Source organism: Bos taurus, chromosome 11 (genome assembly GCF_002263795.3).
Source record: "Bos taurus isolate L1 Dominette 01449 registration number 42190680 breed Hereford chromosome 11, ARS-UCD2.0, whole genome shotgun sequence".
NCBI classification, from domain to species: Eukaryota; Metazoa; Chordata; class Mammalia; order Artiodactyla; family Bovidae; genus Bos; species Bos taurus.
Window position 1 is genome coordinate 10,388,928 of NC_037338.1, and position 14,970 is coordinate 10,403,897.

General features: G+C 48.6%; 1 protein-coding gene across 3 annotated transcripts in view; it reads left to right on the plus strand.

The window, feature by feature from the left end:
• SLC4A5 (solute carrier family 4 member 5) overlaps positions 1-14,970 on the plus strand; it is a 138,108-nt gene that overhangs the window by 103,797 nt on the left and 19,341 nt on the right. For all 3 annotated transcript variants that reach the window (XM_015473386.3, XM_059891714.1, XM_059891715.1), the window contains 8 exons: positions 395-569; positions 2,847-2,980; positions 3,770-4,041; positions 8,411-8,469; positions 9,321-9,521; positions 11,968-12,081; positions 13,608-13,769; positions 14,568-14,746. In XM_015473386.3, the coding sequence (XP_015328872.1) occupies positions 395-569; positions 2,847-2,980; positions 3,770-4,041; positions 8,411-8,469; positions 9,321-9,521; positions 11,968-12,081; positions 13,608-13,769; positions 14,568-14,746 (1,296 nt within the window). The remainder of the gene's footprint in view (positions 1-394; positions 570-2,846; positions 2,981-3,769; positions 4,042-8,410; positions 8,470-9,320; positions 9,522-11,967; positions 12,082-13,607; positions 13,770-14,567; positions 14,747-14,970) is intronic.

A 14,970-nucleotide genomic window follows, 5' to 3' on the forward strand; every position in this document is an offset into this window, starting at 1 on the left:
TATAAACCAGGATCTCTCCATCTCCTAACGCTGGACACACGTTTACCAAGCACCGAAATCCTGCAGATAATCAGGGACACGAGGAAGATAGCCATCACTGGACCCCAGGATTTTCATTCCCTGTAGAATGTTAGGTCTGCCCCCAAGACATGATCCCATAAGGCCTTCCTTCTCCCGCTCGGGCTGTCTGTGACCACCCTTCCCAGTGGAGATAGTGGGTCTAAGGAGAGAATTCTTCCCTGATGTGAAATGTTCTAGTGAAAAGATCCCTTCCTCCATCCATCCCTAGTCAAGTTCCCTTCCTTGCCACAAGCCCTGCAGGCTCCTGGGAATAGCTCTGCCCCTACACTGGTGTTTGTGGTGAGAAAGCAATCCCTGGGCCTGTCTTGAGCAGGTTCTTCGGTGGCCTGTGTCTTGATGTCAAGAGGAAGCTGCCCTGGTTCCCCAGTGACTTCTACGACGGCTTCCACATTCAGTCCGTCTCTGCCATCCTGTTCATCTACCTCGGCTGCATCACCAACGCGATCACCTTTGGTGGGCTTCTGGGAGATGCCACTGACAATTATCAGGTGTGTGTAAATTGGAGACGTGAGTGCAAATCTCAGAAAAATCCGTTGCCACAAGGTGGTGGTAAGGAGCTACAAGCCATAATCCCAGAACCAAGGTAAGGATTCCATCTACCATTCAGGGTCAGTTCATCACTTTTTGCAATCCTTTACACTTCAAAAAAATAATAATAATAGCAAGCTGACATAATTCAAAAATCTAAAGCTAAATCATATTACTAAAGACCAAATTTAAAGATGATATAAATAGATCAAATGTTTAAGGGGAAATCATCTGCTTTGGTATTTGATATTTTTCCTACCGATGCTTGAATGGATTTAATCATCACAATTAATTGAGTTGCTAATTGTGACCTTCTTCCTGTACTTTTTAAAAAACCTAACCTTAAATTCTTAGCTTGCAGTTAAGATATTTTTAGAAATGTCTATCATGACAATAAGACAGGTCTCCCTGGGGAAAACAGTTCAACAGCGACACTAGCCTGAGACCCAGACAAAGGCCTTCTTAATGGGGGCCTTCAGGATAGCACCACTGGAAAGCTCAGAGCACCAAGGTGAAGACCCATTTTCCTAGATAAACTGAAATGAGTGTGTATCTCCAGCCCACACCACTCTCCTGAGAAGCAGGTTCAATATCCAACTGCCTCCTGGGCATGTCCATATCGCTGCCCCTTGGGATTCCCCAACTCACAGGGCCAACATTGCATCTATTGTCTTCCCTCCAGACCTGATGCTACCCCAGCCAATGAGCAAGACCATGGTTGACCCAGATATTCACACATCATCCTTGACTCATGAATCCGGGGTTCCCCAGTAGGCCTCATGACGTGGTCCTGCTTGCCTCTCAAGCCCCAGATCAGATCAGTCGCTCAGTCGTGTTCGACTCTTTGCGACCCCATGAATCGCAGCATGCCAGGCCTCCCTGTCCATCACCAACTCCCGGAGTTCACTCAGACTCACATCCATCGAGTCAAGGATGCCATCCAGCCATCTCATCCTCTGTCATCCCCTTCTCCTCCTGCCCCCAATCCCTCCCAGAATCAGAGTCTTTTCCAATGAGTCAACTCTTCACCTGAGGTGGCCAAAGTACTGGAGTTTCAGCTTTAGCATCATTCCTTCCAAAGCCCATCTCCCAGTTATTCCCCTTCTCAGATTTCTGTCCTCACTCATCTGCATTGTTTTCCATCAATCCCGATCATCTTTCAGTTTTTCAAAGCCAGGCTCCCTTTTAGCTCCAGCCTCTGTACACTCTGTTCCCTTTTCCCAGACCACACTCTTTCTCATCACTCCACTTACCCTATGCTGCTGGTCTATTCTCGGCTCAATTTTGGGGTCTCAGCTTCAGTCTGTCTACCTCTTGGGAGGCTTTCCTGACCACCCTTCACTCCTACTGTGTGCTCCTGTGACACCCTTATCTTATCCCAGCTTATCACATTCCTTGGCAGTGGTTCTTAAGAAGAGATGATTTTGACCCCTAGGAGACATTGGGTAACATCTAGAGACAATTGGAGGTATTATAACTGGGAGGTGAGGTGCTACTGTGATGCTAATGAACATCCTACAATGCACAGGGCAGCCCCTCCCACAACAAAGAATGATCTAGCCTGAAATGTAAGTAGTGCTGAAGTTGAGAAACTTCTATATGGAAATTGCCTAGTTACTTGTCTGTATCTCCCACTAGAATGAAGATGTATTTACTTGTTTGCTAATGGGTCCTCAATACCTAGCACAATGCCTGATGCATAGTTGGCCCTTAATGGATTTTGAATGAATGAATGATCTGATCTCTAAAAGCACCTACTAGATCTTTGAATGAAAAAATGACTGGGTAGATGAGTGGGGTGTCCTCTGGAAGTAAAACGGGCATGGGGTACAAGCACAACCATTGGCAGCCCTGTTTTTGAGGCCCTGCTGCTGCTGCTGCTAAGTCGCTTCAGTCAAGTTCGACTCTATATGACCCCATAGACGGCAGCCCATCTGGCTCCTCTGTCCCTGGGATTCTCCAGGCAAGAATACTGGAGTGGGTTGCCATTTCCTTCTCCATTTGAGGCCCTAGAGTGCCAAAAGGAAGTCATATGGGGCCTAGAGTTAGGGAGAGTGACGCTGGCAACTGTGGGAGGTTGCGGAGTCGGAGATGGGGAGCAGAATTTGAGGAGGAGAGGACCTAGGACAAAGGACAAGTGCTGTGGCCTGAGCTCTTGCCAAGATAACTGGGTTCTAGCTTGTTGGAGAGGCCCCTTCTCATGCTTCTATTGAGCCTCACAGTCCTCGTGCCCCCAGGGAGTGATGGAGAGTTTCCTGGGCACTGCCATGGCTGGCTCCTTGTTCTGCCTCTTCTCGGGACAGCCTCTCATCATACTCAGCAGCACGGGACCCATCCTCATCTTTGAGAAGCTCCTCTTCGACTTCAGCAAGTAGGTGCCCTTCCCGCCTCCCCGCCTCCTGCAGATTGCTCCTCACTTGCAGCAGTTATGCGGGGGTTAGGGTAGGGGGGAGCCCTGAGCCCCATTGCCTCTGGAAGGCAGAGGGAAGCAAAGACCTCCAGCCCAGGGCTCTCACCCCGTCTCCCCCCGTGGTTATAATCCATGGGGTGGGGGGGTTGACGGAGTGAGAAGGTACCAAAACTGTTACCTGTAGGAGGCACTGTGAGGCGGTCCATCCTGACTCCCCTCCGCTACCTGCCTTAAAGCCATTTTAGTGCATATTAGCAAAGCGCATAGGGAGAAATCCAGGCAAGACAAGAAGAGAGCATTCACACCACTAGCAGAGTGAGCAATTATGACTTGAAAGCCAATACAGTGTATAAAATGTTTCAGGCTGGAGGTTGGAAGGCTATACCCTGACTCAGGCAGCTCTGGGTTCAGTTGCTGCATCTACAACCTGAGCCCATTTGTAAGCCCATTTCTGCTCCAGCTTGGTCATTCTGAAATTCCCTGTTTTCATTCACTCTGGCTGTTTGTTACCAAATGTTTCAGAACGGAAGTGTGTGAGCACCTTTTTGCCACCCCATGAGATCCTTGCCCCAGAATTCTCACAGACCAGACAACCCCACCCAGGACCTGCCCACAATCCCAGTCCTCTTGTAGTTCCTAGGGGGGTATCTGTGCCACAGGAGGAGCAGATGAGCCCCCCAGGGTGGGTCTGGGGAGCTGAGCACAGCCAAGAGCCTGGGCTGGAGGTCTTTGCTTCCCTCTGCCTTCCAGAGGCAATGGCCTGGACTACATGGAGTTCCGCCTCTGGATTGGCCTGCACTCGGCCGTCCAGTGCCTTATCCTGGTGGCCACAGATGCCAGCTTTGTCATCAAGTATATCACCCGCTTCACTGAGGAGGGTTTCTCCACCCTCATCAGCTTCATCTTCATCTATGATGCCATCAAGAAGATGATTGGTACCTTCAAGTACTACCCCATCAACATGAACTTTAAGCCTGACTCCATCACCACCTACAAATGCGAATGCGTCGCCCCTGACACAGGTGACCGGTAACCCCAGAGGTGCCCTGGGCCCTCACCCATCACCCACTCCCCCCACCCACTCCCCCCACAACATCCAGACCCCTTCTGCCCCGTTTCTCTACTCAGATGCAGGAGAGTGAGGCAGTTGGGAGGGGCAGTTCAGCCAAGGGCTTTCTGTCCCAAGGGAGCAAGTACAGGGGCTTAAACCAGTTTTTGGAAGGAATCCAAGGGGACAAGAGCTCTAATGAGGGTCAAAATCCCAGAGCCCAGGGTTATAATTAGGAGGGAGCAGTGACAGTGATACCCCGGGAGACGAAGAAGGCATGCTTGGCCTCAGCGTGGGGTGATGTGCAGACTACATCTGTCAGGAGTGCTGCTCAGGGGTTCCTGCGTCAGGCCAGAGGTAGACTTGATGGGACCTCAAGTCCCTCCAAGTTACATGAGTTCATGACGCCGTGAGCTCTCCCTGACACATCTCTGCCAGTGTTTACAGCCGAAGGGTGAACATCCCTGCAGATGGTGACATGTCCAGGGTAGAGGGCCAGTCAGGGTGAGGAGAGCCTGGTAACCATGTCACTAAAGAATGATTGGAGAACCTGGGGTTAACCAGATCTTAGAGTGGTATGAGAGAAGGACTGTCATGTCACAGAGGGGCCAGATTCACCCTGTGTAACTATAAGATGCAGAAGGAAGGCTGAGGAACGAAAGCTCCAGGAAGCCAAATGCTGGCTGAATTCAAGGTATAACTTACAGTGGTGGGAGCCACCCCCCTGAGAGGTACGGGTCCCCTCGGTGGTAGCAAACTGCTTGGACACTACCTGGATATCCATCTGCCAAAGGTATCTTAGAAAGGACCCCCGCTCTGGGTGGGAGGCTAAATCAACCAACGTCAGGCCGATAATACTCAGTGCCACTCCTGTGAAGGTCCTTCTGACCAAAAAAAGCATCATCTGTAATGTTAGGACTATCCGTCGGTGAACCACTGGCCTCCTTCATAGTCATAATCACGCCCCTAGGAGCCCTCAGAGGGATGCACCCAGAGTGCCCAGGATGCTATAGAGCAGAGCCTAGAGGGACATCCACGTATCTCCTAGCACCACCAGGCTGGACTCACAGAGCAAACTGAGGTCCAGAGACACCCAAGGTCACACCAGTTTCTTAGCTGTAAAAGACGGGTATCAGTGCTGCTGGTCTCATGGGATGCTTGTGACGTTTTCATATCTATACTCAGATTGGGTGGGAATTGCACATAAGTAGACACTGTGTTGTTTAGCACCTTAATACATATGATTGATTAAAAATAATTGATCATAAGTCAGCCAAAATATTTGTTGCACAATTACCATGCACTCTACTTTTGGCTAGGCCTTATAAAGTTTTCTGAGCTCAGAGAATGTCATTTTGGTTGTACACTCTCACCCTCTGTCACTGCACTGAATTTGTAAAGATGTCTAGACCTAATTTTTTCTTTTTTTTCACTATCATTAATTTTGAGGTATTTCATTAAAATCCAGCAGTAGGTAAAGCTGTCCTTCATCCTGATCCAGGGCATGTTGCTTGCCCAGGAGACTGAGGAGATCCTACCTGCTGGCTCTTGTCCTCATACCCTAGAGTAAATCCCGCCTCTGTGGGCCAAGCCCCACTGGGGTGCTTTCATTTTCTGCTCACACCCTTTGAACTACAGATCCATTGCATTAAACACACGTTCCCACAAACATGGCTTTTAGTACTACACATGATTGATTTCTTTCAGAAATAGTCCAAATTCTGAGGTCATATGAACATTCTGGGAACCATCTATCCACAGGAGAAACCAAATATAGGGGTTCCCTAGGAACAGGGGACCCACTCCAGTGTTCTTGCCTGGAGAATCCCAGGGACAGGGGAGCCTGGTGGGCTGCCGTCTATGGGGTCGCACAGAGTCGGACACGACTGAAGCGACTTAGCAGCAGCAGGAACAGGGGATGTAAGCCTGAAAGGACATATAAAGTAGGATTTGAGAACCATTATCGAATCCACCTAACTCCAAATAGCATCTGGCCTGGCCTGGCCCAGGTCCCTAATGTCACTGCATTTTTTTGGGTCATGCTATTGCCTTGGTTCTCAAAGTTGGTCCCTAGAAGCATCATCAATACTATCTGGGAACTTGTTAGGAATGCAGATTCTCAGGCACCACCCCAGACCTGCTGAATCAGAAACTGGGGGTAGGTAGAGCCAGTTGTATACTAACAAGCCTTCTGGGTGAGTCTCACGCTGAAGTTTGAGAACCACAGCTCTATTAAACCAAATCATTATTAGCAACTAGCCCTAGTGAGATGAGGTTTTCAGTTTCCTCATGAAAAGGAAAGGAACAGGAAACAGGACGAGCTAGTTTTGATTAGGAGAATATGAAGGAAGATTCTAGATGTTTAGCAGGCTGGAGTGAGGGAGCTAACTAGGATGGTTTCTTTCCCAGTCCACGGGCCACTCATTTTCCAACAGTTCCATAATCCTAGTGTTACTGCAAAACCCAGTTTGACCATGGCACTCTCACTCTATTGGAAGAGCTTGTTTGGGGGCACTCTTTTTAATTGAATCTTGTTTCCATTGTAACTGATTTGTATTCTATTTATGGATGCTGCATACACTGACTTGGCTGCTTTCAATCCCAAGTGAGTACCACTTTGTAAACACTAGAATTTAAAACTAGTTGATAGTTGGACCTTTTCTGGGATTATCCATGTTATAGTTCTTCCTTCATCTCCAAGTGGCTTTCAAATAAACCTTACATTGTTCTCAATATCGAAGAACGATAAAGCCTAAGCAGAAGACATCCAAGGAAAATCTGGTCTGACAACTTGGGCAACTGAACGGCGCTGCGCTCCCCAGCTCAGGTGGTAGCTGGGAGTCCTGTGGCATCTGTGCGTGTAGCCCTGAGTCAGCCGTGCTGCCTGCCTTCTCTGCTCCGCTGTTAACTGTGCATCATGTTCTTTTGGTCGGTTGTGTGAGAAAAGGCAGCAGCTGTCCTCGATTTCTCTTCAGAATAATTGTAACAAACCTCTGGGTTTGTAGAACGTCTCAAAATATTCTGCTATGGGTCAAGACTGAATTCCTTAGCCACTCCCAGCCCCAAATGCCCAAGTATGGGCCGCATTAAAGGGTCCTTGATCACATCCACCCCATGACAGTTTATTGGAGGTTGCAGGATGCTTCAAGAATAGCCTCTTCTTCCCTCTGGGTTCCTAACCAGAGCTAGAAGGAGCCAAATGGGGCATATGATGGATTTCAGGTCATTGCCAGCCAGCTGGCTAGGCCTCCTTCCTTCCTGCTCAAGTCAGCCACAGAGGAAGAGCTGAGTCAGCCTTCATTTGGAAGGCAAGGAGGCTCCGGCCCTGCTCCTTCACTGGTGCAGTGCAGGAGCAAGAGAGATGGCAACAAGCAGCCCTCTGAAGCTGCCTTTTAATAAATGGCTGCATCCCCCAGGGACAGGGGTTATAGTTCCTCTCAACTCATCTCCTGGCCCCTGAAAGGAACCCTCCTCTGCTCCACTCACTCAGGGACACTGAGGCTGGGGCATGGGAGCGTGGACAAGGGATCCAGAGTGAAGGCTGAGAGAAGCACCTCTGGGGACCAGATTCTCCTTCAGGTCCTGGACCCAGCTTTAATTTTCCTCAGCAAGCACTTAAGGGGAAGATTAGGAAAGATATCGAACAAGTTCTTGCAGGCCCAGCTGACCTAAAAAACCAAAACAAAACACATATGGAGAGCACAGAAGAGAAGGGAAGTGTAATTTGAAAGGGAGCAGAGAAGGAAAGGAAGCTCGCTGTTTAGAGCTGGGAGGTGTGTCGGCTCCAGCCAGCCTGTCTGGGATAGATAGTGGCTCCCTCAAGTAGGAGTTGTGTGACCTTGGGCAAAGGGCAGGTTACTTCGCCTCTCTGGGCCTCAGTTACCTCATCCTTAAAATGGGGAGATTTCTTGGGGATTTAGGAACTTAGCAAATGATGTGTTTAAGCGTTTGGCATAACGCATGGCAAAGGGTAAGTTCTTTGAAAATGTTTTTTACAGTCTAAGAGCAGAGACATTGGTCAGGTGAGTGGTAGGGTTTCATAAGGCACATTATTTACCCACTTGTGTTAGAGTTTTGTCTTGGCAGCAGTTTTTAAAGCCAGTCCTTTGAGATCAGACAGGATCTGTCCTATCCTGATGCAGCTAGTCTATCAGAACTGTGGCCTAGGGTCCCTCACCAGGCAAAGTGAGAAGAGTGAAGCGGGGCAGCTACCCTCACAGTGAAAACCAGTCTTTAGCCCTAAGGAACCGGAAGGAAATATGAAAGGGCGGGGCCCGGGGTGGGGTGCAAGCTCCCCACCCCGCAGTTGATGACCCTTCCCCATGCCCTTTGCTCATCCGCAGCGAATACAACCCTGTTCAATGCTTCAGCCACGCTGCCACCAAATACCAACACTTCTCTGGTAAGTCCTTTCCTCTTATTTCAGACATTTAAGGGCTTTTGTCTGTCGGAGAACTGTGGGTATCACATTGCAAAGGCTTGTGAACATAGGGTGGCCTGATTCATTGGGGACCTTCGTTATATCAAACTACCACACGTCTCTTAATACAAGCATAGATAATGGCTAGTGGCAAGCATCTGTGTCGTTCATTATGTGGGTTCCTGAATATTTGCACATTAACTTTTCAAAATATAAATTTTTAAATAAATTACTCTCCTTTTATTATACTTAGAGACATGTATATGAATGTATGTACACGTACATACTTAGGAACACATATATATGAATATGTATAGGAATGTATATTATATACACATATGTAATTGTTTTGTGTGCCCTGGATTTTAAGCATCTGGGACACCAAAGGTCAAGTGACTGAAGTGACTAACCTCGCAGAGGTCTGACAAGGGTGGGGTGTGAGCCCCAGTATGTGAAAGGGCGTTCGAAGAGGAAGGAAAGGGAGGATACATGTGAGACACTCCAGGAGGGTGGTGTGGACAGGACCCACGGTTGACTGACTGGGATGGGAGCCAGACCTGCATTTTTCCTCCTAACACAGCAGTACCTCCTAGAACACAATGAAGAAGCATGTGTCAGCTTCTGACCTTCCCAGGGAGCTTCCTGCTTGTCGTTCCTTGAAATAGCCTGTCCCCAGAAGCATAACTGTTGCTGGGCACCATCATGGGGCAGGAGAGCTGGGCCCCCCGCCAGCATGGGAGGGCTGTGTGGGCTGCCTGGAAGCTGCAGGTGGGGGGACACAGCTGACCTACCAGGAAGGGCCTGACTCTTTCTCTCCTGTCTTGGTCTCCAAGTACAACCCCCTTAACCTCACAGCGCTGGACTGGTCCCTGCTGAGCAAAAAGGAGTGTTTGAACTATGGTGGGCGCCTACTTGGGGACTCCTGCCAGTTCATCCCAGACCTGGCCCTCATGTCCTTCATCCTTTTCTTCGGGACGTACTCCATGACCCTGACCCTGAAGAAGTTCAAATTCAGCCGCTATTTCCCCACGAAGGTAACTTCACCCTGCAATTAGAAGGGGGCCTCTAGTCAGACAGTTCACGTGGCAGCCTCTGCTGAATCCCTGAGAGGGTTCTGGTCCAGGTGATGGGTCCACATCAGCTCTTGCTCACTGAGGGTTTTTTCGTTAAGAGCACAGACTTTGTAGTCAGAGAGAACTGGGTTCCTTTGTTGTCAAATCTCCATGACAACACTCGATATTACCAGACTTTTTTCTTTAGCCTAGTAGCATATTGTGGTTTTCTTCATTTTATTTCCCCAGCGACTAATAAGTTGAAAATCTTTTCATGTGTTTATTGGCTGTAAGACCATTGACTTTCTTCTTGTAAGAGGCTGTTTCAATTTCTTGCATATGTTCAACCGGATTGTCTTTCTCTTTCCAATTTGCAACTTGTTATACAGTCTGGATAGAAACTTGTTTGTGATCATATATCTTCTCCTGCTCTACGCCTGGCTTTGCTACTTTGCTAATGGTATCTCCTTTCTTTTTTTGGCTGCGCTGGGTCTTCATTGCTGCACAGGGGCTTTCTCTAGTTGCAGTGAGCAGGGGCTACTCCCTAGCTGTGGTGCACAGGCTTCTCATTGTGGTGGCTGCTCTTATCGCGGAGCATGGGTTTAGTTGCTCTGGCGGCATGTCGGATCTTCCCGTGTCCTCTGCATTGACAGGCAGACTCCCAACCACAGGACCACCAGGGAAGTTCCTTAATGGTATATTTTGATTAATGGAGATTCTTAGCTTCACTGTAATCAAATATATCAAATTTTTCCTCAAAGAAAATATTGGATAGGAAATATTCTGTTATCTTCTAAAAGCTTCATTGTTTTTCCTTTCATGTTAAATCCGTAATTTTCCGGGATTGCTTCTGATGTTAAGCGTGAGAGAGTGGTTTTATTTTGATAGCCAATCGCTCAAGCACTTTTTTTTTTTTTTAAAAAGAGAGGCTATCCCTTCCCCACTGCTCTGCAGTGCTTCCCTTGAAAGTGAAAGTCGCTCAGTCATGTCCAGCTCTTTGCGACCCCATGGACTGTAGTCCATGGAATTCTCCAGGCCAGAATACTGGAATGGGTAGCCTTTCCCTTCTCCAGGGGATCTCCCCAACCTAGGGATGGAACCCAGGTCTCCTGCATTACAGGATTCTTTACCAGCTGAACCACAAGGGAAGCAGTGTGTCCCTGGCTATATATCAAATGTTCATATGTGATGGGATCTGTTTCTAAGCTTTCTATTCTGTTTCACTGATTTATTTTATGTCAATATCAGTCTTCATTTATAAGACTGATTAATACATATGTATATCTTACAGACCAAACTTTCCCTCCTTGTCCTTTTTTTCCAATAATGCCTTGGCCTTTTGCATTTCCACATAAATTGTAGAATCTTAAATTTCACCAAAATAAAAACTTGTTGGAATTTTGATAGAATTATGTTGACTCTAAATGTCAACTTGAGGAGAAATTCTGAGTCTTCTGATCCATGAATATGGTATGCTGTGCTGTGCTTAGTCACTCAATCGTGTCTGACTCTTTGCGACCCCATGGACTATAGTCTGCCAGGCTCCTCTGCCCATGGGAGTCTCCAGGCAAGAATACTGAAGTGGGTTGCCATGCCCTCCTCCAGGGGATCTTCCCAACCCAGGGGTCGAACCCAGGTCTCCTGCACTGCAGGCAATTCTTTACCAGCTGAGCTACCAGGGAAGCTCCCATGAATGTGGTATGCCTTGCCATTTATTAAGGTGTTTTTTCCTCTTCATAGTGTTTTATAAGTTTTGATCTTGAGGTCTTGCACATTTTTTATTAGATTTATTCTTAGGTTCTTCATTTTTTTTTTTTTTTTACCTATTTACTCTTTCTAAAGAATCTTTTATGTGGCCTTTACAAAATACAACTTGAGTGAAAAGTAGTGTACTTGCAACACAAATGCAGTAAATCAAAGTCCTGGGACTTCCCTGGTGAACCAGTGGTTAAGACTTTGCCTTCCACTGCAGGGGGTGCAAGTTCGATTCTTGGTTGGAGCTAAGATCCCACATGCCTTGTGGCCAAAAAACCAAAACATAAAATAGAAGCAGTATTGTAACAAACTCAATGAAGACTTTTAAAAAACCACCACCTTTTCCGCTGTCAAATTACTTACAAACCACCACATTGCCTCTTGAAATTCAGTGTTGCAGAGAAGAGTAAGAGCATAGCCATTTCACAGCTGTCAGATTGGTAAAAACACAAAGGTTTTGGAAAACCAGGTGTTGGAGACAAAAAAGCAATGGGTGGGAATGTCACCAAGTTCATCCAGCTTAGAGAACAACTGGCCCTCTCTGAGACAGCTGAAGATGGGTGTTCTGACTCTGGAGCTCAGGCTCTCAGCAGTTCTCCTCTTTGCTGCTAGAGGATGATATCTGCCCGGAGTGGGCAGGAGCTTCTCTGACGTGCTCATCTCTCTTTTGCAGGTTCGCGCCCTAATAGCTGACTTTTCCATCATCTTCTCCATCCTGCTCTTCTGTGGAATTGATGCCTGTTTTGGCTTGGCAACCCCCAAGCTGCTGGTGCCCAGCGAAATTAAGGTTTGCTCTGGAACCCTGCTCTGGGCATTTTTTCTGCCTGCCCCCCAGCTGCAGATCTCCTCCCCTCTATGCTGATCAAGTTTTTAATGTACTCAGCCAAGAGACCACATTGGTTCTCTGTATATGCTTCACACTTTCACTACACAGCCTCCTGGGGGCAGTCCTTTGAGGTGGTGGCTTGCAGATAGATCCATGATGAATTTCTGCTGTGTAGCCACAGGATAAAGGGAAGGTGCTGGAATCCACGCTCCAGTCCAGCTGAGGCCCCTTGATTTCCACTTATGGGTCTACAATTCCTTCACTCATGGTAGTCTGTAAGATGAGCCACTTGGGATCTGTTGAAAATGGTCCTTTAAAACAGTGATCCTCGAGAGTTCCCTGGTAGCTTAGTGGTTGGGATGCTGGGCTGTCACACCATGGCCCAGGATCAGTTCCTGGTCAGGGAAATGAGATCTTGCAAGGTGAGCAAAACAAACACAAACCAATGATCCTCAGAGTGTGCTCTGGAAATCTGGGGGTGGCGTTCAGCACTCTGCATTTTAACAAGTCCTCCAGGAGCTTCCAGGGCCTGCGTAAGTTCCATAAATTTCCCATTAGTAGTGGTGGTTTACTTGCTAAGTGGTGTCCAATTCTTGTGACCCCATGAACTGTAGCCCACCAGGCTCCTCTGTCCATGGGATTTTCCAGGCAAGAATACTGGAGTGGGTTGGCATTTCCTTCTCCAGGGGATCTTCCCAACCCAGGGATTGAACCTGGGTCTTCTGTGCTATAGGCGAATCCTTTACTGACTGAGCCATTAGTCCAGAGTTGGTGCTATTTGCTTGTAGCTCTGCTTGAGCCCTGCTCCCTCACAAGGAGCACCGCCCACCTAAACTGAACTGGGAGGTAGAGGTTCTAGAACTGACCCTCCCTACTTTTGAGGGCTTGACTTTTGCAACATTATTTCAGTTTTAACATCTCCTAAAAACTCATGTTGGCCTTGAAATTTAAAGTACTTCTTTCTCTTAAATAAGCAGAGTATAAACTTCAGCCCAGCTCCTGCACAGATAATGCCTTATTCTCAATATTCAAGTCTGAATTAATGTCTGGTATTTTACAGACAACACTATAACACTCCCCAGACAGATGACTCAGAGGAGAGGCAGAAAGTGCCAGGCACTGGGCCTCTCATTTTCTCTTTTCTTGCTTTTAGGTCTCATTCCCATTTCTTGTTAGCATATTTTGCAATTAGTGACCACAAACTCTCTCCCAACATCCTCTGACTCTCCACCACCCTGTTTCCCAAACAAGCCCAGGGCAGCTGCAACAAATCATCTCCTTTGTTCTGTAGACACCACATCCTTCCCAAGACCCCTGTGCCTCCTGGATCTCTTTAAAGTTGCAGGTGCCTAATGCTTTAAGGAGAAAGAATATACTTGAAAAGTACTCCAGGTGTGGGAATAGCAGAGGTCTGGGACAGTGGGCCAGACAACAAGTGCTCCAGGACAAGGGAGAGAGGAAAGGGCCCTCTCCTTTGCTCTGTTCAGCCCACACGGCCTGACCGAGGCTGGTTCGTGGCCCCCTTTGGGAAGAACCCGTGGTGGGTGTACCTAGCGAGCATCCTGCCCGCCCTGCTGGTGACCATCCTGATCTTCATGGACCAGCAGATCACTGCCGTCATAGTCAACCGGAAGGAGAACAAGCTGAGGGTAAGCCTGGTGCTAGGAGGCAGGGGCACAGCCTCTTCGCATAGAGTCAGAAGGGATGAAGGAGGGAGGTGTTGCTTCTTGTGAAATGTTGGGCCATTTGTGAAGCAAGTATGAGGGCAGGAGACTGGAGTTCTGGGGGGATGGGGGGAGGGGGGCAGGGGAATGTGACCTCCAGATGTGGATAAAGCCAAAAGGGCCAGGACCAAACGCAGGTTGGGCCCCTGGGCATGCGCTTCTCGCTTCTCCCAAAGTGACTTTCCCAACTCTGTCTCCCGACATTGAACTCGGAAGTCTGAACAGATGCTAACAAGGGGATTTTGTTCCAGAACCATAGACAGAGGAGCATTCTTCGCCTTCCTGGCCCCTCCAGCTCCTCTCCCTGCCTCTGGGTCTGAGGAGACTCCAGCTATCCTCTCCCCCATCCCAATCTGGACCACTCTAGGCCTGGGCTAGACATGCCCCATTTGGGGCTTCTCATTAGGGAATTGTAGAGATATTGCTTTGCTGGGTAGAAGGCCCTGCTTCCCAAGGACCCAAACCCAGGGCCTCTCCGAGCCTGAACACCTCTCCTCCCTGACCTGCATCAGTTCCCTGGTTCACCAAACTCTGGGGGTGGTAAGGCCTGACCACCTTAGGGCGGCAGTCCTTCCAGAGTGCTATCCAGAAGGCTGAGGAGAGCCCTCAAAACCTCTTCTGCAAAATGGCTGCTTTGGGAGAGTTCTGTCTCTCCCACCCCACCCAACAGGTGGCTGGGAGCAGGCTCCCTAGACAGCTTCCTCCCTCCCACTGCCTCTGCAGAAGGCGGCTGGCTACCATCTGGACCTGTTCTGGGTGGGCACCCTCATGGCTCTCTGCTCCTTCATGGGGCTCCCCTGGTACGTGGCTGCCACGGTCATCTCCATTGCCCACATCGACAGCCTCAAGATGGAGACAGAGACCAGCGCCCCTGGGGAGCAGCCCCAGTTCCTGGGGGTCAGGTAGGTGAAGGTCAGGGCCTGGGGACCACCTGAGCCGGAGTTGGGGTCAGTCTGGGGGGTGGGGAAGGGGGTTTTTACCATCGAGGTATTTGGGTGAATAGGGCCCCTTCTCTAACAATCCAGAGCCACAGGGATAGGAGTGATAGCTCTGAAGGGAGGGAAGAGGAAGACAAAACTTCAGCTGTTGTAGCATCTTTTTAACAGACTCCCAGCATGCACACCAG